Source organism: Oncorhynchus mykiss, chromosome 2 (assembly GCF_013265735.2).
Source record: "Oncorhynchus mykiss isolate Arlee chromosome 2, USDA_OmykA_1.1, whole genome shotgun sequence".
NCBI lineage: Eukaryota > Metazoa > Chordata > Actinopteri > Salmoniformes > Salmonidae > Oncorhynchus > Oncorhynchus mykiss.
This window is the reverse complement of record NC_048566.1, coordinates 15,758,904-15,783,403: the sequence shown is the minus strand read 5'-3', so window position 1 is coordinate 15,783,403 and position 24,500 is coordinate 15,758,904. Positions and strand designations below refer to the sequence as shown.

At 42.9% G+C, this 24,500-nt stretch overlaps 1 protein-coding gene across 6 annotated transcripts; it reads right to left on the bottom strand.

Moving 5' to 3' along the window:
- Positions 1-402: 402 nt before the first annotated feature.
- On the bottom strand, positions 403-23,455 carry LOC110535970 (phosphatidylinositol 4-phosphate 5-kinase type-1 alpha). Of its 6 annotated transcripts, none has more exons than XM_036939192.1 (18): positions 23,330-23,390; positions 19,520-19,558; positions 11,715-11,749; positions 11,180-11,263; positions 10,819-10,949; positions 10,333-10,450; positions 10,047-10,199; positions 7,782-8,081; positions 7,456-7,691; positions 7,260-7,343; positions 6,758-6,806; positions 6,554-6,638; positions 6,292-6,462; positions 4,911-5,043; positions 4,739-4,804; positions 4,611-4,648; positions 4,398-4,449; positions 403-1,017 (listed from the first exon to the last, which is right to left on the bottom strand). In XM_036939192.1, exons 1-18 carry the CDS (start codon positions 23,373-23,375, stop codon positions 882-884), a joined length of 1,956 nt encoding a protein of 651 aa, XP_036795087.1. In that variant the 5' UTR covers positions 23,376-23,390; the 3' UTR covers positions 403-881. The 6 variants fall into 6 exon arrangements, with proteins under 6 accessions (XP_036795087.1, XP_036795095.1, XP_021477088.1 ...); XM_036939228.1 differs by having other exon boundaries at positions 928-1,017; positions 4,555-4,648; XM_036939200.1 differs by lacking the exon at positions 19,520-19,558 and having other exon boundaries at positions 23,330-23,455.
- Positions 23,456-24,500: the final 1,045 nt, after the last annotated feature.

Below are 24,500 nucleotides of genomic sequence, written 5' to 3'. Positions count from 1 at the left end.
CCAAGAGAGACTGTAATCCACATTTTGGTTTGGTTTACTGAGCAGAGAAGCTGAGCAGGGTTATCAGGGTCAAAACATTCAAAAGAGCACAACTTTTGAGGGCCATGGTTGGAAATAGCATTAACAAGAAATACATTGAGCTTTTTACAAAGAGGGTGGGTTAGGGAGGAAAAGTAGTGAACGCAAGAACACCTAATATTACATTTTTTGGGCCCTGCTTAAGGCCTTCTTTGCCTCTCCTGCAAACAAAAACCTAAGTCAATATACTGTAAAATACCATGTCAAGGACAGACTCCCCCGCTCACAAATAAAGTGATGTGAGTTTGTGGATCTACTGTAGTGTAGACCTACCCTTCCATTCCCTAAACAGTTGTATCATGTTCAGGAATAAGGACAAGAACCAACATTTAGAAAATAAGTTTATTCTAAAATCAGAGCCAATATGAAAAACATTACATCACTGAAAGATGGTAGAAGGAACAGGCAGCATGAGAAGGCATTTCCGTGACTACTATATACATATACACATTTTATACAGGCAGAGTAAAAATAGAGTAATTGAAGCATAGACGGTAACCAGCAACATTGGCTCGGAGGCTGTGTGAAACATTCAACGTAGAAAAGCATGGGACATCCTTGCCCCAGAACAATGGAGAATATATCACTATCAAAATCAAACATGAAATATAAAAAGTGAAATTGTCAAACAATCCCCTCCCATATGCAATACACTACTTAAGTCGCTGACATTTCCTGTCAGAAGAATACATTATTATATGTACAATCATCTACATGTACAACTTATGAATCATTTCAGGCTACAAGGTCATAATACAAATACAATAAATACGATTCTTGAAACTTTAAGATGGCAGACTTGTTCATATTGCATTAGTTAATATGTTCTGTAGTGTCTGTGTTGCAAGTGTACCGCCCTTTGAGCACCAAAGGGTGAGGTGTCTGTTGTGCTGTGGTCCAGTCAAGTCACCAGACACTGCAACGGGTTTAATCCAGCATCTACACAGAAGCACACAGGCTTTAAAACAACATTGTTCTGACTGTCAGATGTTAGTTTGTAAAGTTAAGCATACGCTAAAAGTAATGATCAGTGTTCATGGAGTCAAATCCAGACCCTGTTGTCACACTAAGGCCCTTGTTATAAGACACAATACCATCTATTGAAAATGTGATTCAAAACTTGGGAACATGGGGCTTGGAGAGTTCTTTGGTGGACAACTCTTCTCAAACAAAAAGCACAAGACTGAACTGAGCTCTTTGAAATGATGGGGAAGCTGAGCAGGGTTATCAGGGTCAAAGGTCAAAACATTCAAAAGAGCACAACTTTTAATTGAGGGCCATGTTTGGAAATGATTTAACCAGGAATACCATATGAGCTTTTTACAAAGAGGGTGGGTTCGCCAGGAAAAGTAGACGCAAGAACTTGAAATGAATCAAACCATGTAGTAAGTTATTTGTGTAAATAACTCATTTGGAACCAATACCACCCTCTCTTGTGCCCTTCCGTCCTGTGTGCTTTAAAATACGTATAGTTATCATGCAGGACAGCTCCTCTCAAATGGTGAGCGCTGAAACGGTTTAAAGGCTCATTAAACTCAGATCTGTTAGGAAAACATCAAGTTCATAATCATAGGTTTCCATGTAGTTTCCATATGCAGTGAGTTCATCCATGTTCAAGTCCATAACATTTTGATTGCTTTTCCAATTTGTCATGACAGTTGATCAGAAAGAGCTCCACTTCCAGCCTCTAGTTTCTTCAGGGCATGGCTGTGTTCTTGTACTCCCCCATTCCCTTTAAACATTCCCTATTGTCTCACGGTGCATCAATGAACATTAATCATTTCCACCAAAGGCTGATATCCCCCAGTTTGTCAGTCTGTCCATCTCTCCCTCTCTGCTTTGAACCACATGTGCACTCCCATCTACTTAGAAATGTGTCCTCACAATCAGGCCATTGTGGCCCTTTAAAATCACACTGTGTTGGTGTGAAATACAAGATCTAGCATAACCAGTAGGTAGTGATATGTATCCCTGTGTCTGAAATATCCTACTACAGGATAAATAGTATGAGCTACCACCCAGCGCTTGTGTTAGTATTCTACACAATGACTGAGCAAATGGGAAAAAAATAACAAACCCATGTTTATATAAACGTTAATGTACAAGAGGTGTACTACAGAGATGCAAACAAAGTCATTCACACAATGTGGTGAGTCTCAAACTCAGTGGGGTGAAGCAGCCATTTCTGTAGCCAGCAGAAATCCCTTGTTGCTTATTAATGAAAGTCAGGTCAGTTAAAAGTATCAAAGTGCTTGAATGACGGTGGTAGAATTACCATTGCTTGAAGAACACTTATAATCTTTGTGCACAAAACAGTCTAAATGGCTGGGTGTGAATGAATGTGATGAAACCGAACTGCCATACGAAGACCGAAAAAGGCATGTGTAGAGTGTGCGTTAAACGCTTGCTCTGAATTTTGATTGGCTCATTCCTTTCAACCCTGCCGGTTGATTGGTCAATTTTCTTTCAAAGATACTTTTGATTGGTAGTGAGAATTTAAAAACAACAGACAAACAAGAGTTTGAATGTATGTGTAACGGGACATTAAAGAAACAAAAATATGAGAGAGAGACAGCTCAGCAAGACTAGCACCAGACAGACACAAAGGCACAGATATAAAAAGGAAGACCGTAAGTGACAGGAAGCTAGCGTTAGTGTGGTCAGGTCACTGTCCTGTCCTTCTGTTACTGCTCCTCTTTGTCTCTTCTCTGGTGTGGTGAACGTCCATTCGAAGGATCATCAACTAGATTCAGTCGTGGGGTGATTTTTTTTCTTGAGCGGATGGTCAGGGGGCCGGAACATAATTACAAATCATTTGTAGACTGCAATTTGACCGCAAGAAAGCCCAAACAGATCATATTTGACAAACAATTTCAAACCTGATCTCTATTTTGCATAGGAATACTTTAGAACAGATTTCTTAAATTTAAATCATTTAGAGTGGATTTGCTGGTGTTTACCTTTTTTGTCCACCAGTAAAATAAATTGCATCCGCAGGTCTCCAGTTGGGGAACCCCGCTCTATTCTAAGGGTATGGAGGTGGCAGCCATTACTATGTTCTTGCTCTGGTCTCTCACTCCTAGATCAATATAGCACATGTGGTCTCATCAGAGAGGAAGATTCCAGGATAACCATGGAAACAGTGACAGACAGAGCCTTCCCATCAGCCGGTAACACTGTGTATAGCAGTGGAGGCTGTTGAGGGGAGGACGGCTCATAATAATGACTGGAACAGTGCAAATGGAATGACATTAATCCATGTGTTTGATGTATTTTATACCATTCCACTCAAGACATGACCACGAGCCCGTCCTCCCCAATTAAGGTGCCACCAACCTCCTGTGGTGTATAGCCTACCCATACTGCCCTACCAAGAAAAAAGGCAGTAACTGCTCATTTGGTCAAAAATGAGTTAGCATGTATTTAATGTAGCAAAAATGACTTAATCATGTGGGCCTCGTATTGTGTTTGAGAAAATGGGGGTGATATTAGCAGTAACTCCACTAGGTAACTGTGAAACTAAGGTAAATAAAAGTCATTTTTCTCAGTTCCACACTATGAGCAGTTACTGCCTTTTTGCTTGGTAGGGCAGAATAGCTCTGGCCTGTACATTCCTGCCCCCAACTCCAGTCAGTCAGCTACTGTATACATCCATAATCTAAAAGAATAGAAGGTCTGTGTGATGAAGTCATATGTTCTGTCCACAGCAGTAAAAGTGTGGTCATTATAAAAAAAAACACTACATATAGAGATGATTCTCCTGTCCGTCCCATCTCCTGGCTGTGTGGAGGGAGGAAGGTGTGGACAGATGTAGAATGATAACATATGAGATATTATGATTGGAGTCACTGAAAACAGAACCCAAATACTGTCCACAAGAAGGAATGCACAAAGTAACAGAACAGAGAGTGATATAGAGCATGGGGTTCCACCTCCACACTGTTGATGCAGGGGTGTCTAAGCCCACATCCCTCTCCCCTTCAGGCTTTGTGATAGGTGGGACAGTGTATGTGGGTTTCGTGACACAGAGACTTCCTGTAACTTAGTTGGAGAAAGGTTTCTAGCAGCATACCCGTGCGTCTGTCTGGCTGACCAAGCCTTCAGACAGCCACCACCTCCCCACACATATATACACCACTCTCCCTCTTTGTTCCTCTCTCTGGCACCCAGTCACACTCGCCCTCACTTAACCACCCCCCCATCCCGTTCAGTCAGCCTGAAGTATGTTCCAAACCTCCCCCGCAGAAAAGGAGGGATGGATCGACAGAGTGAGAATGGAGGATGCAAGACTACTCTCCCCCTCTCACTCTTCCACCCACCTCCTTGGTTCCAGAATCACCTTTTCCTCAGATGACTCCAGATCAGTTGTTACTGTGGGGGACACACAGGGAGGGAGGCCAGTGAGCCATGGGAAACACCATAGTGAAGATCTTAAGAAGAGGAGGAGGAGGAGGAAAAGGATTGGGCCAGACTTACAAAGCAGATGTTAGTCTCTGGGATGATGTCTGATAGTGAGATGGCATCTTCATTACCTGACTGATCACCTGACGCTTCCACTTCCGCACCCATACTGAGAGACAGAGAGAGAAGACTGATAAGGGTGTGTGTGTGTTCACGTAAGTGGGAATACATGAATCAGTGGTGTAATTAATTTGTGTACCTGTGGGAGACACCGTGGTCTTGTTCTGTGCTTGTTACTGCTCTATGTACCTCAACCCCTACTGACCTAGAGAGAGAGCGAGCGAGAGAGAGAGAGAGAAACACATGAGAACTGGATGACTTGAAGAGGAGGACTGATTTTGTGGAGGAGAGGGGATGGAGGGATGTGTTACTGTAGCGGAGGAGAGGAGGAGGTGAGTCCTGTGCTTCCTAATGAGGATGTGGAAAAGTTGGCCTCCGCATCCCCTGACCCTCCCGCAAGGGGAGGGGTCCTTGGCACCAGGTCTGGCCTGCCCGACTGCATGCCTGAACAGAAAGAGGGAGTAGAGGGGAACTAATGGCACAATTCCAAGTCGACCCCTAATCCCTTGTCCATAAGCACTTCATGTAGCATGCAAGCTACATGCTTGCAAATGCATGCTTTTCAACCGTTCGCTGCCAGCACCCGCACGCCCGACTAGCATCACCACCCTGGATGGCTCCGACCTAGAATATGTGGACATCTATAAGTACCTAGGTGTCTGGTTAGACTGTAAACTCTCCTTCCAGACTCATATCAAACATCTCCAATCTAAAATCAAATCTAGAGTCTGCTTTCTATTCCGCAAAAAAGCCTCCTTCACTCACGCCGCCAAACTTACCCTAGTAAAACTGACTATCCTACCGATCCTCGACTTCGGCGATGTCATCTACAAAATAGCTTCCAACACTCTACTCAGTAAACTGGATGCAGTTTATCACAGTGCCATCCGTTTTGTTACTAAAGCACCTTATACCACCCACCACTGCGACCTGTATGCTCTAGTCGGCTGGCCCTCGCTACATATTCGTCGCCAGACCCACTGGCTCCAGGTCATCTACAAGTCCATGCTAGGTAAAGCTCCGCCTTATCTCAGTTCACTGGTCACGATGGCAACACCCACCCGTAGCACGCGCTCCAGCAGGTGTATCTCACTGATCATCCCTAAAGCCAACACCTCATTTGGCCGCCTTTCGTTCCAGTTCTCTGCTGCCTGTGACTGGAACGAATTGCAAAAATCGCTGAAGTTGGAGACTTTTATCTCCCTCACCAACTTCAAACATCTGCTATCTGAGCAGCTAACCGATCGCTGCAGCTGTACATAGTTTATCGGTAAATAGCCCAGCCAATTTGACCTACCTCATCCCTATACTGTTTATATTTATTTACTTTTCTGCTCTTTTGCACACCAATATCTCTACCTGTACATGACCATCTGATCATTTATCACTCCAGTGTTAATCTGCAACATTTTAATTATCCGCCTACCTCCTCATGCCTTTTGCACACAATGTATATAGACTCTCTTTTTTTTCTACTATGTTATTGATTTGTTTATTGTTTACTCCATGTGTAACACTGTGTTGTCTGTTCACACTGCTATGCTTCATCTTGGCCAGGTCGCAGTTGCAAATGAGAACTTGTTCTCAACTAGCCTACCTGGTTAAATAAAGATGAAATAAAAAATAAAGCTCTGGTCCACCTTGACCTCTGATCAAACATACAATCAACGTTTGTGTTAACTGTTCACTCACCACTGTCTCCCTCTGCATCAGCCTTGTTGAAGTGTGATTGGTAGACGAGTCGGGAGTCCACCACAGACTGTCCAGCAGCGTGGGAGAGGGGGGTGGGGCCTCCCAGGGTAGGAGCTCTCCTCAGACCCCCCGGACCCCCACCACGAGACTTCTTGGATGGGGAGAGCTTCACTGAGGGGTGGGGAAAACAAAATAACGACAGCACGTTATATCATAAAAGGTAAATATTGAAACAGAAGATACACACACCCAGCAGTCTTACATGGGATCTTCTTGAACACTGTGTTACACATGAATTGTTGGAAGCGCTCAGCGTAGAAGCCTGGTCTGTGCACCGACACTGTATCCTACAGAGGAAAAGGAATAAACCAGTTACAACCTGATATAGGCCTGACATAAGCAGTGGCAGATCTGACACATCTTTCATAATGTACTACAGGTAATGTGTGTGTGTGTAGGATCTTACCCCATCATGGACGAGGGCCTTCCACGAGTGTTCCAACTTCTTGATGAACCTGAAAAACAGTCTTCGTGAACGTAGCTCAGTTGGTAAAGCATGGCGCCAGGATAGTGGGTTCGACTCCCGGGACCATCCATACGTAAAATATAAGCACGCATGACTAAGTCGCTTTGGATAAAAGCATCTGCTAAATGGTATATACAGTGAGCTCCAAAAGTATTGGGACAGTGACACATTTGTTGTTGTTTTGGCTCTGTACCCCAGCACTTTTTGGATTTAAAATGATACAATGACTATGAGGTTAAAGTGCAGACTGTCAAGTTTTGATTTGAGTGTATTTTCATCCATACCAGGTCAGTGTATCATTTCAAATCCAAAATGCTGGGGTAAAACAAAAAAATGTGTCACTTTCCCAATACTTTGAGTACTGTGTCATTATATTACCATGTGAAATTGTATGAAGTCTGTACACAAGAACGCACACACACAAAGAAACACAAGCACCTACCTGTAGGACTGCAGAATGTCGATGATGCCGATAAAGACCAGCAACCTCTCTCCTTTAGAGTTCCTGGCTGGGATCCCGCCCATACTGAAATGACATCACATGCCACACCAACCAATCACCATCAACAAATCCTGATTTACGTGACAGTTTGCATATTTTCCCAAGGTAATATTGTGTGATGTATTGATTGACTCACTGGTCCTCAGACTCCAGGGCTCCCTTCCCACGGGCCTCTCCCTGTATAGACTCCATGGCTGTGCAGTACAGACTTTTCTGGGCCTGGGGTCGGCGCTGGTCTGGGGTTACTGCCCCCTCTGACCCCCCACTGTCCCCCATCTGCCCCCCACCTCGCTCCCTCTCTCTACTAGCCTGCTCCAGGTTATGGATCCCCACCAGTAGACTGTAGTCCATGATTTTAAAACTCTGCAGGAGCTGGAGCACACACACAAACACAGACATAAGAGTTACTATACAGTAGACCTAAACAGCACACACAGAACACACACACCCTCCCTCCCTCACCAGGCAGTCTCTCTGGATGGTCTTGCTAAGGGCGTTGTAGTTGTCCGTCTCCAGCAGTAGTCCATCAGGCAGGTCCTGGATGAAGTCCAGGTCTTTAAAGGTGGGAAAAGTCTTGTCCCTCTCCTTGGCTGAGGCCCGTCTCTTATAGGTGGAACCCTTCATGTCGTACTTATGGTGCATGTGGACCACGCGGGGCAGCAGGTTGTTCATCACCACCAGGCGGATGTTCTTCCCTCCCGCCTGGATGCAGTACAGACCGTAGAACTTAGGGAGCAGGGTCCGTTTGTTCTGATTCAGGTTCTATAGAGAGGGAAGGGACGGGTAGAAAGGAGAGGAGGAGAGTGAAAAAGACGAGGCCACCACAGACAGCTAGGTATTATATAAACACTAAAACACACAGGCCACCACAGACAGCTTGGTATTATATAAACACTAAAACACACAGGCCACCGAAGAATCTCCCCCCACCACCTCCTTCAATATCTCGCTATGAAATCCCCCCCCCCTCCCTCCTCCTCCTTCAACATCTCACCATGAAGGATCTCTTCCTTCAACATCTCACCATTAAGTACCTCCTTCAACATCTCACCATGAAGGATCTCCTCCTCCAACATCTCACCATGAAGGATCTCCTCCTCCAACATCTCACCATGAAGGATCTCCTCCTCCAACATCTCACCATGAAGGATCTCCTCCTCCAACATCTCACCATGAAGGATCTCCTCCTCCAACATCTCACCATGAAGGATCTCCTCCTCCAACATCTCACCATGAAGGATCTCACCTTCCAACATCTCACCATGAAGGAGCTCACCTTCCAACTCAGTGCCTCTTTGCTTGACATCATGGGAAAATCAAAAGAAATCGGCCAAGACCTCAGAAAAATATTGTAGACCTCCACAAGTCTGGTTCATCCTTGGGGGCAATTTCCAAACACCTGAAGGTACCACGTTCATCTGTACAAACAATAGTATGCAAGTATAAACACCATGGGACCATGCAGCCATCACACCGCTCAGGAAGGAGACGTGTTCTGTCTCCTAGAGATGAATGTACTTTGGTGCAAAAAGTGAAAATCAATCCCAGAACAACAGCAAAAGACCTTGTGAAGATACTGGAGGAAACAGGTACAAAAGTATCTATATCCACAGTAAAACGAGTCCTATATCGACATAACCTGAAAGGCCGCTCAGCAAGAAAGAAGCCACTGCTCCAAAACCGCCATAAAAAAGCCAGACTACGGTTTGCAACAGCACATGGGGACAAAGATCGTACTTTTTGGAAAAATTGAGAAATAAACCTCCCACGCCACTCTGTCAACATCACAGCAAATCTCATGTGAGTGCATTCCATCTATTGGCACAATGGACAGTTTTTAACATCTCGTCCCGTGTTTTATGATTCTCTGGTCTGATGAAACAAAAATAAAACTGTTTGGCTGTAATGACCATCGTCATGTTTGGAGGAAAAAGGGGGAGGCTTGCAAACCGAAGAACACCATCCCAACCGTGAAGCACAGGGGTGGCAGCATCATGTTGTGGGGGTGCTTTGCTGCAGGAGGGACTGGTGCACTTCACAAAATAGATGGCATTATGAGGAAGTAAAATTACGTGGATATATTGAAGCAACATCTCAAGACATCAGTCAGGAAGTTAAAGCTTGGTCACAAATGGGTCTTCCAAATGGACATTGACCCCAAGCATACTTCCAAAGTTGTGACAAAATGGCTTAAGGACAACAAAGTCAAGGTATTGGAGTGGCAATCACAAAGCCCTAACCTCAATCCTATAGAACATTTGTGGGCAGAACTGAAAAAGCATGTGCGAGCAAGGAGGCCTACAAACCTGACTCAGTTACACCAGCTCTGTCAGGAGGAATGGGCCAAAATTCACCCAACTTATTGTGGGAAGCTTGTGGAAGGCTACCCGAAACGTTTGACCCAATTAAACAATATAAAGGCAATGCTACCAAATACTAATTGAGTGTATGTAAACTTCTGACCCACTGGGAATGTGATGAAAGAAATAAAAGCTGAAATAATTCTCTCAACTATTATTCTACTATTATTCTCTACTATTATTCTGGCATTTCACATTCTTAAAATAAAAGTGGTGATCCTAACTGACCTTAAACAGGGAATTTTTTACTAGGATTAAATGTCAGAAATTGTGAAAAACTAAGTTTAGTTGTTTTTGGCTGAGGTGTATGTAAACTTACGACTTCAACTGTATCTCTCCATGAAGTACCCTCCCTTCAATATCTCACCATGAAGTATCCTGGCAGTAGCTTCTGGAGAAACTCAGCCTCTTTGTGCTGCACCGTCTTGATAATGAACTCATCATCACTGGACACGTAGAAGAGAGAGCCACTGGCGCCGGAGTTAGACAGCTCTATCAGGCCATCGTTACACAGAGAGTACTGTAGGAGAGGAGTTAGGTAGCATCCTGACCACAGAACTACAACCAGACACAACCAATCAACCATAGAGAACTATAACCAGAAACAGCCAATCAACCAGATTAAATTAAGTGAATTTTTGTAGTCTACTGACCAGGTAGTCGTCTGGCCGGATGCCAAATAGTTCTCTGAAGTAGCGGAAGGCGATGGGGGCGTAGGTCTTAAACCTGAAATCACTGTAGTGGTGGGCAGGGGTCAGGTTACTGCCCTCACTGAGACAGAGAGAAGGGTGTTAATGAGTGCTGAATACAGGAAGACTTCTCTCAAGCATAAATGCAAGATGGGCACAGACCAGTGGTGTAGCACAGTTCAGGAAAAATTTGTTTCCTAGCTAATCTCATACTATTTTACACATTTTGCCATGAGGCTGAGAGAACGTGTTTCAGTTTTAAAGCCAATTTCCTGTAATTATAAACATTTCCTTCATAGTTTATGACATGTTCATATAGTATCTGGGGGGCCTAACTTATATTTTTGGGGGAGTCGGGGGGCCCCCATACCTCATGCAGGTGCTCCGGGGTAGTGTGCTACATGTGACACACACACGTCTAACACACACACAGTGACACACACGTCTAACCTGGGGAAGAAGATGCTCTCGACCACCACAAAGTCCTGCATGAGAACATCCCTCTCAGCCTTCTGACTCAGGCTGCCCACAGTGTGAGTGATGCCCAGCTGAATTGCTCCTTTCAGGGCTGACGACGTGGTCTGGAGGGGGAAGTGGAAGAGAGAAATGGAGAAATGGAGGCTTGTCAAGAGAAATTGATAAATTCATTGTTTCCGAGGAATTCACATGTTATAATTAATCTATGACTCTCAAATGCTTGTGTACATTACATTCTGCGAGTCATCATTGGCTGTGGACGAGGAAGGGTTTCAGGCTACGGGTAATTTTAGCACACATGTGGTGTGTGTGTGTGTGTTGACCCCATGCTGACCTTCTTATAGGTGGTCTCTCCAGTGTTCGTCTCAACTCCTCTGTGTCCAATGGTCTTCTTCATACTCTGACTGGATCCAGGAATCTGAGACAGAGAGAGAGAGACAGGATGAAAGAGAGAGAGAGGAGAGAAAGATGGAAGAGAGGATGGGAAGAAATAAAAGGTATTAAGAAACTAAAGAAATGCACTGTAGAGTTGTGTGTTTGACTCCATTAAAACAAGTTTCAGCGTCACCCTGTTCTCTCCATTGTTTGGTTTTATGACACAAGGCTTAAAGATAAACATCAGCCATTGACACACAGAAACCATCAAAACCAGTTCCCCCTCCCTTTCCACATATCCTGTGTCCTCTCCCTAGACAGAGAGGTGATATACAACACATCTTCACCAGGGTCTATAAATGTTGCGTAAATACACACACTGTTCCCTAAACCTAAAGGTAGTGGAAAACACAGTTTCATCAACAGTGCTCCAGCATCATCAGCAGAGTGCTGTAATTAGTGGTTGTGTGAGTCAGGGATGGTGTCCGTCTTACCTCGGGGGATGCCACTTTCCGAGACGCACTGGACCCTTGAGAGAGAGAGAGGCGAGAGAAAAAAGGAAAACATATTAGAGAGTATAGTGATGGGCCTATTTTTGTTAGGCTCCTCCATGTTCCATGCGCAACTCAGTCCTCTTAGAATCGAATAGTTACCGACAGAACCTAGCTAATAATCACAGAGCTAGAGTCATGCTAGACAGCTGTAGTGATGAACTTGTCATATAGTATAGTAGTTTATGGAGGAAGGAACCTGCATTAAAGCGTCTGATCGGGTTGTGTGATGTCTGGAATGACACATCGTCCCATCCAAACGTCGTTGATATACATTGCGCACGGAGGGGTCAATTGGCGGGAAGAACGCAATATAAAAAGACACATTGGTTATACCAGAACTGTGATTTGGGGCATGTCGTCATTGTTCTTATTCAAATTGTTACAAAAGCCACAAACAAGTTCATTAAATCATTGTTCAAAACAAGACTTATTATTTCTACCTTGTTCTTGGCTACAGAAGGATTTTCAAACTGGAAGGTGTATTATTCTCTTGTCCATAAAAATACTCAGATATCAGTTATATTAGTAGACCTTTTAAAACAAATATTAAGGCCGTATCCAGTGTATTGTTATTTCATCTTGATCATCTGGAAAAGCACATGTGACATTCTTTCTTCCATTAGGCTACTTTCAGTCAGTTTCAAGAAGTGGATTTCACTTAGTAACTATAGTGTAGCCTGCCAATGCAAAATCAGAAAAATAACTATGGCTGACTTTTAGTGGAGGGAAAAGCACTTCTTTGCCGGTCTGGCAGTTTTTCGCTCAATTTCAGGCCATATGATAAAGGTGAGCCAGCAGACCTTACCCAAGACACTTGCAGTCATCCTGCTGAGTTCGATACTCTGGGGGTGAACATGCTGGTGTTCCTTGGTATAAATAATCATTTGTTTTATCGGATTGTATATTTAGGATTTAGCCTAAGGATAATAGGCCTATTTGTTTTAAGCCTAAACCAATGTTCATTCAAGTGTTATAAAGAAAGTTAAAGGCTAAATAATAATTTATGTAATCTGATTGATGTTGACTATTATATAAATGCACAATTTGTAAGCTATTCAAAAGAAAGTTGTTTGCGAGACAACTCCGACAGACTCATCATTCATTTATTTTTTGTTCCCGCTTATTGAAAGTGCTGCTGCAGGAGCTGATTGTCCGTTGCACAATTCAAGGACATTAATAAACACTTCGACAATATTAGTTTAACTTGTCAAAGCAACGTTTACTGCAATTTATTGACAGTAGCCTATGTGTAGGCCTATATTATTGACTGTTTGGTTTGCAAAGAGGGATTTAAAAAGGCACCATTTATTTTTCATCCTACATTGGAGAGGGGATATAAAATAAAAAACACGTTAGGCCCGGTCTGACATTTTGCTCTACTTTGGTGCTCTCCGCTCTTTCTACATTGTTCTCTTGCATTATGTTAATACTCTAACTACCACATGTTTTGAAAATGTAGGCTACGACAATTAGAGTGTAGGCCATTTGGCATGCCGCCCTGGTGTAGTCAAATTCAAATACAGTGGGGCAAAAAAGTATTTAGTCAGCCACCAATTGTGCAAGTTCTCCCACTTAAAAAGATGAGGCCTGTAATTTTCATCATAGGTGCACTTCAACTATGACAGACAAAATGAGAAGAAAAAAAATCCAGAAATTCACATTGTAGGATTTTTTTATTAATTTATTGGCAAATTATGGTGGAAAATAAGTATTTGGTCACCTACAAACAAGCAAGATTTCTGGCTCTCACAGACCTGTAACTTCTTTAAGAGGCTCCTCTGTCCTCCACTCGTTACCTGTATTAATGGCACCTTTTTGAAGTCGTTATCAGTATAAAAGACACCTGTCCACAACCTCAATGGAAGACATACAATGGACATACAACCTCAATGGAAGACATACAAGACCACTGATAATCTCCCTCGATCTGGGGCTCCATGCAAGATCTCACCCCTTGGGGTCAAAACGATCACAATAACGGTGAGCAAAAATCCCAGAACCACACGGGGGGACCTAGTGAATGACCTGCAGAGAGCTGGGACCAAAGTAACAAAGCCTACCATCAGTAACACACTACGCCGCCAGGGACTCAAATCCTGCAGTGCCAGACGTGTCCCCCTGCTTAAGCCAGTACATGTCCAGGCCCGTCTGAAGTTTGCTAGAGAGAATTTGGATGATCCAGAAGAAGATTGGGAGAATGTCATATGGTCAGATGAAACCAAAATATAACTTTTTGGTAAAATCTCAACTCGTCGTGTTTGGAGGACAAAGAATGCTGAGTTGCATCCAAAGAACACCATACCTACTGTGAAGCATGGGGGTGGAAACATCATGCTTTGGGGCTGTTTTTCTGCAAAGGGACCAGGACGACTGATCCGTGTAAAGGAAAGAATGAATGGGGCCATGTATCGTGAGATTTTGAGTGAAAACCTCCTTCCATCAGCAAGGGCATTGAAGATGAAACGTGGCTGGGTCTTTCAGCATGACAATGATCCCAAACCCACCGCCCGGGCAACGAAGGAGTGGCTTCGTAAGAAGCATTTCAAGGTCCTGGAGTGGCCTAGCCAGTCTCCAGATCTCAACCACATAGAAAATCTTTGGAGGGAGTTGAAAGTCCGTGTTGCCCAGCAACAGCACCAAAACATCACTGCTCTAGAGGAGATCTGCATGGAGGAATGGGCCAAAATACCAGCAACTGTGTATTGTGAAGACTTACATAAAACGTTTGACCTCTGTCATTGCCAACAAAGGGTATATAACAGTATTGAGATAAACTTTTGTTATTGACCAAATACTTATTTTCCACCATAATTTGCAAATAAATTCATTAAAAATCCTACAATGTGATTTTCTGGAGAAAAAAAATCTAATTTAGTCTGTCATAGTTGAAGTGTACCTATGATGAAAATTACAGGCCTCATCTTTTTAAGTGGGAGAACTTGCACAATTGGTGGCTGACTAAATACTTTTTTGCCCCACTGTATGTTAAACTATCGTTTGACATCGAGATGTCATCATCAATGACGCGATCGTACAATCGCCCAACCCTAGTGTCCGAATTGCTTCATTGCAGTCTTTCCACTCCATGCACAAAACCTAATAAACTTCAGCGTAATTTTGACTTGAGAAGAAATTTGTCACAGTAAATGCTTGACAACCACTCTAGTTAATTACAAAAACAGCCATCAAATGTGTAATTTTCCACAGATGCCGAGCCATGGTTTGACCTACACAGCCACAGGAATGGATAGGCTAACTGCTGCTCCCATTCATTATTGTGCTCTAGATTTACACCACTATTCCCTCTAATGTTGCTTCCATGTCAGCCTGCCCTGGATGCTGTTGTGGTTGGGCCTTTGCCTCAAGCCTAAAACAATCCAGGAACCCTTGTACTTCAGTCACTGCTCAGGATGCATTGCATTTGTATGACGTTTTTCACTAAATTCTAAAACACCAAATCTTGTAGGTTGTAGTTACTACCCTTACTGACTGCCTATCTGTTACTTAGTGCCTCTCCATCTCCAGACAGTATAGTATTACAGCAGACATCCCCTCTCAGACAGTCTACCACAGAGCAGATACTGTGAGAGCATAGAGCAGCGGAAGGGCCACAAGTTAACTGTCCACTCGCTGCATAACACACCACACACACACAGAAATACAGAGCGATGAGTGGACATAGCCTGGTATAAGGTTTATTGGGGAACACCGGAAACAGACAAAGATCAGGATTAGAGGTCGGCCGATTAATCGGAATGGCCGATTTCAAGTTTTCATAACAATCGGAAATATGTATTTTTGGGCTCCGATTTTGCCGATTTTTTAAAATTTGTTTTTCATTTTTCATTTTTTTAATACCTTTATTTAACTAGGCAAGTCAGTTAAGAACACATTCTTATTTTCAATGACAGCCTAGAATCGGTGGGTTTAACTACCTTGTTCAGGGGCAGAATGACAGATTTTCACCTTGTCAGCTTCGGGAAATCTAATCTTGCAACTTTACAGTTAACTAGTCCAACACTAACCACCTGCCTCTCATTGCACTCCACGAGGAGCCTGCCTGTTATGCGAATGCAGTAGAAGCCAAGGTAAGTTGCTAGCTAGCATTAAACTTATCTTATAAAAAACAATCAATCATAATCATTAGTTATACCTACACATGGTTGATGATATTATTCGTTTATCTAGCGTGTCCTGCGTTGCATATAATCGATGCAACTCTGGGGGATGATTTAACAAAAGCGCATTTGCGAAAAAAGCACAATCGTTGGACAACTGTACCTAACCATAAACACAAATGCCTTTCTTAAAATCAATACACAGAAGTATAAATGTTTAAACCTGCATATTTAGCTAAAAGAAATCCAGGTTAATATTAACCAGGTGAAATTGTGTCATTTCTCTTGCGTTCACTGCACGCAGTCAGGGTATATGCAGTTTGGGCAGCCTGGCTCATTGCAAACTAATTTGCCAGAATTTTACGTAATTATGACATAACATTGAAGGTTGTGCAATGTAACAAGAATATTTAGACTTATGGATGCCACCCGTTAGATAAAATACCAAACGGTTCCGTATTTCACTGAAAAAATAAATGTTTTGTTTTCGAAATGATAGTTTCCGGATTCGACCATATTAATGACCAAAGGCTCGTATTTCTGTGTGTTATTATGTTATAATTAAGTATATGATTTGATTGAGCAGTCTGACTGAGCGATGGTAGGCATCAGCAGGCTCTTAAGCATTCATTCAAACAGCACTTTCGTGCGTTTTGCCAGCAACTCTTCGTAAGCACAGCTCTGTTTATGACTTCAAGCCTGTCAGCCTAATGGCTGGTGTAACCGATCTGAAATGGCTAGCTAGTTAGCTGGGTGTGCGCTAATAGTGTGTCAAACGTCACTCGCTCTGAGACTTGGAGTAGTTATTCTCCTTGCTCGGCCTTTGTGGAGCGATGGGTAACGCTGCTTCGAGTGTGGCTGTTGTCGATGTGTTCCTGGTTCGAGCCCAGATAGGGGCGAGGAGAGGGACGGAAGCTGTACTGTTACAATGGCAATACTATAGTGCCTATAAGAACATCCAATAGTCAAAGGTATATGAAATACAAATGGTAGAGAGAGAAATAGTCCTATAAATACTATATTAACTACAACCTAAAACCTCTTACCTTGGAATATTGAAGTCTCATGTTAAAAGGAACCACCAACTTTCATATATTCTCATGTTCTGAGCAAGGAACTCAAACGTTAGCTTTACATTGCACATATTGCACTTTTACTTCTCCAACACTTTGTTTTTGCATTATTTAAACCAAATTGAACATGTTTCATTATTTATTTGAAGCTAAATTGATTTTTATTGATGTATTATATTAAGTTAAAATAAGTGTTCATTCAGTATTGTTGTAATTGTCATTATTACAAATAAATAAAAATTGTATTTATTTTTTAAATCAGCCGATTAAATCGGTATCTGCTTTTTTGGTCTGTCAATAATCAGTATCGGCGTTGAAAAATCATAAACGGTCGACCTCTAATCAGGATGGTGGGAGGAAATTACGAGAACTCTTGGCATCGACACTGGGACATACGCCAGTCTCTGCAAAACATAACCCCAGTCTGATACTGTGTCTAGACCACTGGGTCCTCTGCCACAGGTCTCTGGCAGACATAACCCTAGTCTGATACTGTGTCTAGACCACTGGGTCCTCTATCACAGGTCTCTGGCAGACATAACCCCAGTCTGATACTGTGTCTAGACCACTGGGTCCTCTATCACAGGTCTCTGGCAGACATAACCCCAGTCTGATACTGTGTCTAGACCACTGGATCCTCTATCACAGGTCTCTGGCAGACATAACCCAAACTAAGCTTGGGACTTTCCCTGTGACTCACCGAGTTGCCATCTTCCTTTTTGGTAGGGATGTGCTCATTACCAATCCTCTCTAAGAATAAATTCAACCCTGCAGACCCCAGGCCCAGCCCCAACTTTATCCAGCCCAAGAGATAACATCCAATAGCCTATTATAAAACATTGCCAATTTGTGCGACAAACATGCCAACATAGAGAAACACAGCAAACACGTGTGTGAAAAATCTAGAAGCAAAATATGTCTGGTATTTTAAAAATAAACGGTCGACCTCTAATCAGGATGGTGGGAGGAAATTATGAGAACTCTTGGCATCGACTCAGGGACATACGCCAGTCTCCGCAAAACATAACCCCAGTCTGATACTGTGTCTAGACCACTGGGTCCTCTACCACAGGTCTCTGGCAGACATAACCCCAGTCTGATACTGTGTCTAGACCACTGGGTCCTCTACCACAGGTCTCTGGCAGACATAACCTCAGTCTGATACTGTGTCTAGACCACTGGGTCCTCTATCACAGGTCTCTGGCAGACATAACCCCAGTCTGATACTGTGTCTAGACCACTGGGTCCTCTGCCACAGGTCTCTGGCAGACATAACCCTAGTCTGATACTGTGTCTAGACCACTGGGTCCTCTATCACAGGTCTCTGGCAGACATAACCCCAGTCTGATACTGTGTCTAGACCACTGGGTCCTCTGCCACAGGTCTCTGGCAGACATAACCCTAGTCTGATACTGTGTCTAGACCACTGGGTCCTCTATCACAGGTCTCTGGCAGACATAACCCCAGTCTGATACTGTGTCTAGACCACTGGGTCCTCTATCACAGGTCTCTGGCAGACATAACCCCAGTCTGATACTGTGTCTAGACCACTGGGTCCTCTACAACAGGCAATGACTAAACTTTTTCCATAACCCAAACTAAGCTTGGGACTTTCCCTGTGACTCACCGAGTTGCCATCTTCCTTTTTGGTAGGGATGTGCTCATTACCAATCCTCTCTAAGAATAAATTCAACCCTGCAGACCAGCCCCAACTTTATCCAGCCCAAGAGATAACATCCAATAGCCTATTATAAAACATTGCCAATTTGTGCGACAAACATGCCAACATAGAGAAACACAGCAAACACGTGTGTGAAAAATCTAGAAGCAAAATATGTCTGGTATTTTCTCAATATTTTCACATCGTCATGACAATGCTTGAAATATGTGCTCCTCACAAAAGGATTCGCCATTTAAAATTGTGTGCGTGTGTGAGATTCGCCTTCTCACCCACTCCATGAGAACTTCAGGCCTGTAACCAATAGCAACGGCTATTTCTGAGTTTCAACATAGTGATATTACAACCAGTTGTCAAAAAAACGTGTCTGCTGTTATTGTAATAGTGTGGGCAGGTCAGAGTTATGTTGAGGACAGTGAGAGGCAAGAGGAGGCAGATCTACTGAAAATATATCATGGAAAGGTGGGGTACTGATAGCGAAACAGGAAACAGCCTTTAGGCTATTTGTCTGTGATATTAGGCTAGGCCTATTCAAACTGTGAGATGGATGAAATCAATCAATTAAACCAATCCACATTACTTGAGCAAACACCACAAGGATTAGTTCTTTCAGGGAGTGGAGAGGCACTGTGTCTTGCTAAACCATGTTGTAGCCATTTCACTGCAAAATGCATTGCACACACAATAGAAAGCAAACACGAACAATAGAAAACAACCGTTAACAGCCTGTATTTGGTCCACTCGTCCTTTGCTTGCTCTCAGCTTGCTCAAATGTCACAAAGCCCTGTAATGCCTGTAAGAGGCACTCACAGGAACAAAGCACACGCTCAACCGCTCCCTCACACACAAACACACACTGCAACACCATGCAGGTACCTCTCTGCAAGGCTCTCCTCCAGAACTGAGTCCTAATGTCTATGGAAGAAGATACAGAACAACCACAACCAGTTACACATGAACAGGGCATGCAACCGAATTAGGCTTCAATCACATTGCTCGCCTCTAAATTAGCCTATATGGACCACATGCTACAGAGATCTAGAAACAAGCAGCGCTCCATTTAAGAAAAGCTTGTTTTTACAATAGGATTTAAATAACATCCTAGTTCGACATTGTGTCCAAACATTTCCACAGTTACAATGAGGGTGCGTGCACACTAAACATATCTCCCAGTGCCAGCACAGTTCAGTTCAAAACACATATTGGCTGTTTGCCTGCTAGCAGCCTGTACTGTAGCCTGCATGTAGAGCAATAATATGGGACACTCCCCTATTTTTGTCTGACAGAGTAGAGTAAATGTGCTGGTTATTGGCCTAATTTATGAACTTATACAGTACCAGTCAAAAGTATGGACACCTACTCATTCCAGGGTTTTTATTTTTACTTTTTTCGACATTGTAGAATAATAGTGAAGACATCAAAACTATGAAATAACACATATGGAATCATGTAGTAACCAAAAAAGCTAAACAAATCAAAATATTTCATATATTTGAGATTCTTCAAAGTAGCCACCTATCGGCATTCTTTCAACCAGCTTCATGAGGTAGTCACCTGGAATGCAATTTAATCAGCAGGTGTGCCTTGTTAAAAGTTCATTTGTGGAATTTCTTTCCTTCTTAATGTGCTTGAGCCAAATCAGTTTCTTCAAGTGCAGTCACAAAAACCATCAAGCACTATGATGAAACTGCCTCTCATGAGGACCACCACAGGAAAGGAAGACCCAGAGTTAGTTACCTCTGCTGCAGACGTTAAGAACAAATTCTTATTTACAATGACGGCCTAAGAACAGTGGGTTCAGGGGCAGGATGACAGATTTTTACCTTGTCAGCTTGGGGATTCGAACTAGCAACCTTCCAGTTACTGGCCCAGCGCTCTAACCACTAAGCTACCTGCCGCCTCAGAATTACCAGCCTCAGAAATTGCAGCCCAAATAAATGCTTCACAGAGTTCAAGCAACAGACATCTCAACATCAACTGTTCAGCGGAGAATTCAGAGTGAATCAGGCCTTCATGGTCGAATTGCTGCAAACAAATCACTACTAAAAAGGACACCAATAAGAAGAAGAGACTTGTTTGAGCCAAGAAAAACAAACAGTGGACATTAGACCGGTAGAAATATGTCCTTTGGTCTGATGAGTCCAAATGTGAAATGTTTGGTTCCAACCGGCATGTCTTTGTGAGACGCAGAGCAGGTGAATGGATGATCTCTGCATATGTGGTTCCCACCACGAAGCATGGGAGAGATGTGATGGTGCTTTGCTGGTGACATTGTCAGTGATTTATTTAGAATACAAGGCACACCTAACCAGAATGGCTACCACAGCATTCTGCAGCAATACGCCATCACATCTGGTTTGGCTTAGTGGGGCTATCATTTGTTTATCAACAGAACAATGACCCAAAACACACCTCCAGGCTGTGTAAGGGATATTTGACCGAGGAGAGTGATGAGTGCTGCATCAGCCGACCTCAACCCAATTGAGATGGTTTGGGATGAGTTGGACCATAGAGTGAAGAAAAAGCAGCCAACAAGTGCTCAGCATATGTGGGAACTCCTTCAAAAAACATTCCTCATGAAGCTGGTTGAGAGGATGCCAAGAGTGTGCAAAGCTGCCATCAAGGCAAAGGGTGGCTACTTTGAAGAATCTCAAATATATTTTTATTTGTTGAACACTTTTTTGGTTACTACATGATTCCATATGTGTTATTTCATAGTTTTGATGTCTTCACTATTATTCTACAATGTAAAAATAAAGAAAAACCATGCAATGAATATGTGTCCAAACTTTTGACTGGTGCTGTATATAGTGAGAACACCCTGTATCATTTGTATGTGTGTGTGTTCACTGACCTAGTTCGCAGTCCTGTAGTCAGACTTAGATCCCCATAAAGCAATCAGGCTTGTTATTGCGGGACCAAAACAGACCTGTCTATTCTCATGACCTGACTCAAACTGACTAGCTCCTACAGTACCAAGGGAAGATCAAGTGTAACAAACACCGTAGTCAAGCTGATAAGAGCCTCTACGATAACAGGCTTAGAAAAGTGGAGAACACTCTTCTGTCCTGACCCAGCGTCACTGTTCACATCATAACCTCTGATATCAACTGATTCTGAACAAGTGAATAATGTGACCACAACCAAAAACCAAATCAGTCAGGACTAGACCTGGGGAAATAAACCAAAAATGATCAACACTGATCACTTATCGCAGGCATTTTGCTGATGTCGTTCATTTCGATCCATAGCCTATACTAGAAAATTGTGAAGTTTGAAATGAAATAAGTTGGCTAATTTGGGCAATTGTTAATGGGACAATTGATAACTACAACCATCAAACCTTGTAGTAGTATAAAGGATGCTGTTAAAAAAATTGTGGCGACAATGGGGCGGCAGGGTAGCCTAGTTGCGTTGGGCTAGTAACCGGAAGGTTGCAAGTTCAAATCCCCGAGCTGACAAGGTACAAATCTGTCGTTCTGCCCCTGAACAGGCAGTTAACCCACTGTTCCTAGGCCGTCATTGAAAATAAGAATTTGTTATTAAATAAAGTTAAATAAAAGGTTAAATAAATTAATGTTATAAACGTATCGTTCTCGCATTAATTCAGGCAATTTAACGCGATATGGATGTATGTACCGATCCCAGCTCTAGTCAGGGCTCCCCGTGAATTCCTCTTCCTCTCTGTGACTTCCAGTGAAGTTCTCTGTAACTGTGCTGGAATGGTGACAGAGCAGTGGGCTCTACTTCAACCACATAGGCCTACATTACTCAGACTACTGCTTATTATCAGGTAGCCGGTGTGGCAGGTAGGTTAGAGCGTTGGGCCAGTAACTAAGGTAAAACTCTGTCGTAATTCTTCTGGACAAGACAGTTAACCCACTGTTCCCCTTGACTTGCCTAGTTAAATTAAAAAAATATCTCCCGTGGAAGCGAAATCTGTATCCATTCCACCCTAAACTAACGTTACTTAACCTGTTTTTTTTCGTGAGTCCAAAAGCTGAAGACCAACATTAATGTGTCAACAACAGACATGGCCACCACATTCTATTCACGAAAACAATTGTGCTGGCATTACAAGTAAATATTCAACACACACCTGTTAGCTAGCCAACATTGCTGGCTGGCCTCAGTTTGTTGGATTGGCTAGTTAGCCAGCTAACAGCAATTAACAGGTGTTTTGTCCTACTACGAGATGCGGCAAATATGACAAAAGATCAACAAAGGCCCACTGGTTTCGAGCATGGAAAATAGTTAGAGGCAGTAAATTAGCCAACTACTGTAGTTAGTTAACACTGCTGGAGTTTGAGAATTTGCCCCATTCAGGGTGACCTAACATTAACTAGCTGCATATTATTGAAAATAACCACATTTTCGGGTGCGACTATCCCATCCCAAGCCCTAACTATAAACACCATAAAGTACATGACCCAATTTCAAGCGTGTAACGTTAGATGCCTAGCTAGCTATAACGCAATCCATCCGATCCGATTGTTGACGTTAGCAAACTGGCTAACAGCAACGGTGATAACGTTAGCTAGCTCAGACAGGAGAAATTAAGTCAGTTGAATTGAGACAAAATGACCATATTCAGCTACAGGCTGTGCTGAATCTGTAGCTACGTTAATTCGATTGCATTTTCGTGCAAACTACTTCACGGAGACCTAAATTAGTTATTATAGATACCTGTCGGAGCAGTCAATCCCGAATCAACTGGAACGGCGGTCGCCATTTTGGATTGGCCGGTATCGGAACAGATAGAACAAATCTTTGGCATGGGCATCCACCTAGCTAGTAGATGGCCAGCGGCAAAGTCAAAATGGGCTATTATCGTAAAAATATATGAAAACCAAAATGTGCTATTTGGTATTAATTTGGGGTTATGGTTAGACATACGGTTAGCAGTGTGGTTCTGGTTAGATTTAAAATAAAAATGTAAGAAGATAAATAGAAATAGGCTGGTTTATGACTTTGTGTATTTCCCTTAGACCGGTTCGTACATAAAACATACTAATTCAGGCAGAAAAGGCATCGATTTAATGGCGAGGAGGCAGGGGGGAACAGAGATAATATGCATACTTTCTTTATGAAACACCATTTTCCACCATCATAATAGAGTTGCTAATGCAATTTGCGCTCTTCTTCGATTACTTTTAACGGCGGTTGGCATCCAATAAACTTGCATTACCGCCACCTACCAGACTTTCCTTGAAAAAATAAATAAACAAATATCCTACCATCTAACACTACAAAAAATTGAATAAAATTAACACCACCCTACTCCACTATTTAAATCTATTTAGTCCTACCTCAGGCCAACAACCTTAACACATCCAGTAATTCTTCCGATGTCAAGCCCGCACACCCAAATACCTCTCTGCAGTTGCCACCACAACCTCATTTTTTTACGACTTAGGTTCCATCCCTGCAGTACAGTTGATAACCATTGCTATAAATGCCCAAAATCCAATCTTCCTGAAATGTATATCACTTGTTGGCATATCCCTCTGTACTGGTACAGATCTACAACTCACACCACCCCTCTCATGATCCCTCCTCTTGACTCATCTTACTATACTTTCTTCACTGCCTCAGCATATGGCAACTCCTGCACTACTCTAACCCTGGAAACCTCAACCTTCCTCTCTTGCACTGGACATTTTTTATCCTCAGCCCCATAGGCATCCCTACAACTAACACATACCACTACCTTCCCCAATTCTACACATTCCTTTGTCTCATGCCCTTCTGCACACTTCTCACAACTAGGAACTTCCCTCCAACACACTGCTGCCACATGCCCAAAAGCTTGACACCTGTAACAACGTAATGTATTTGGCACAAAATCTCATACAGG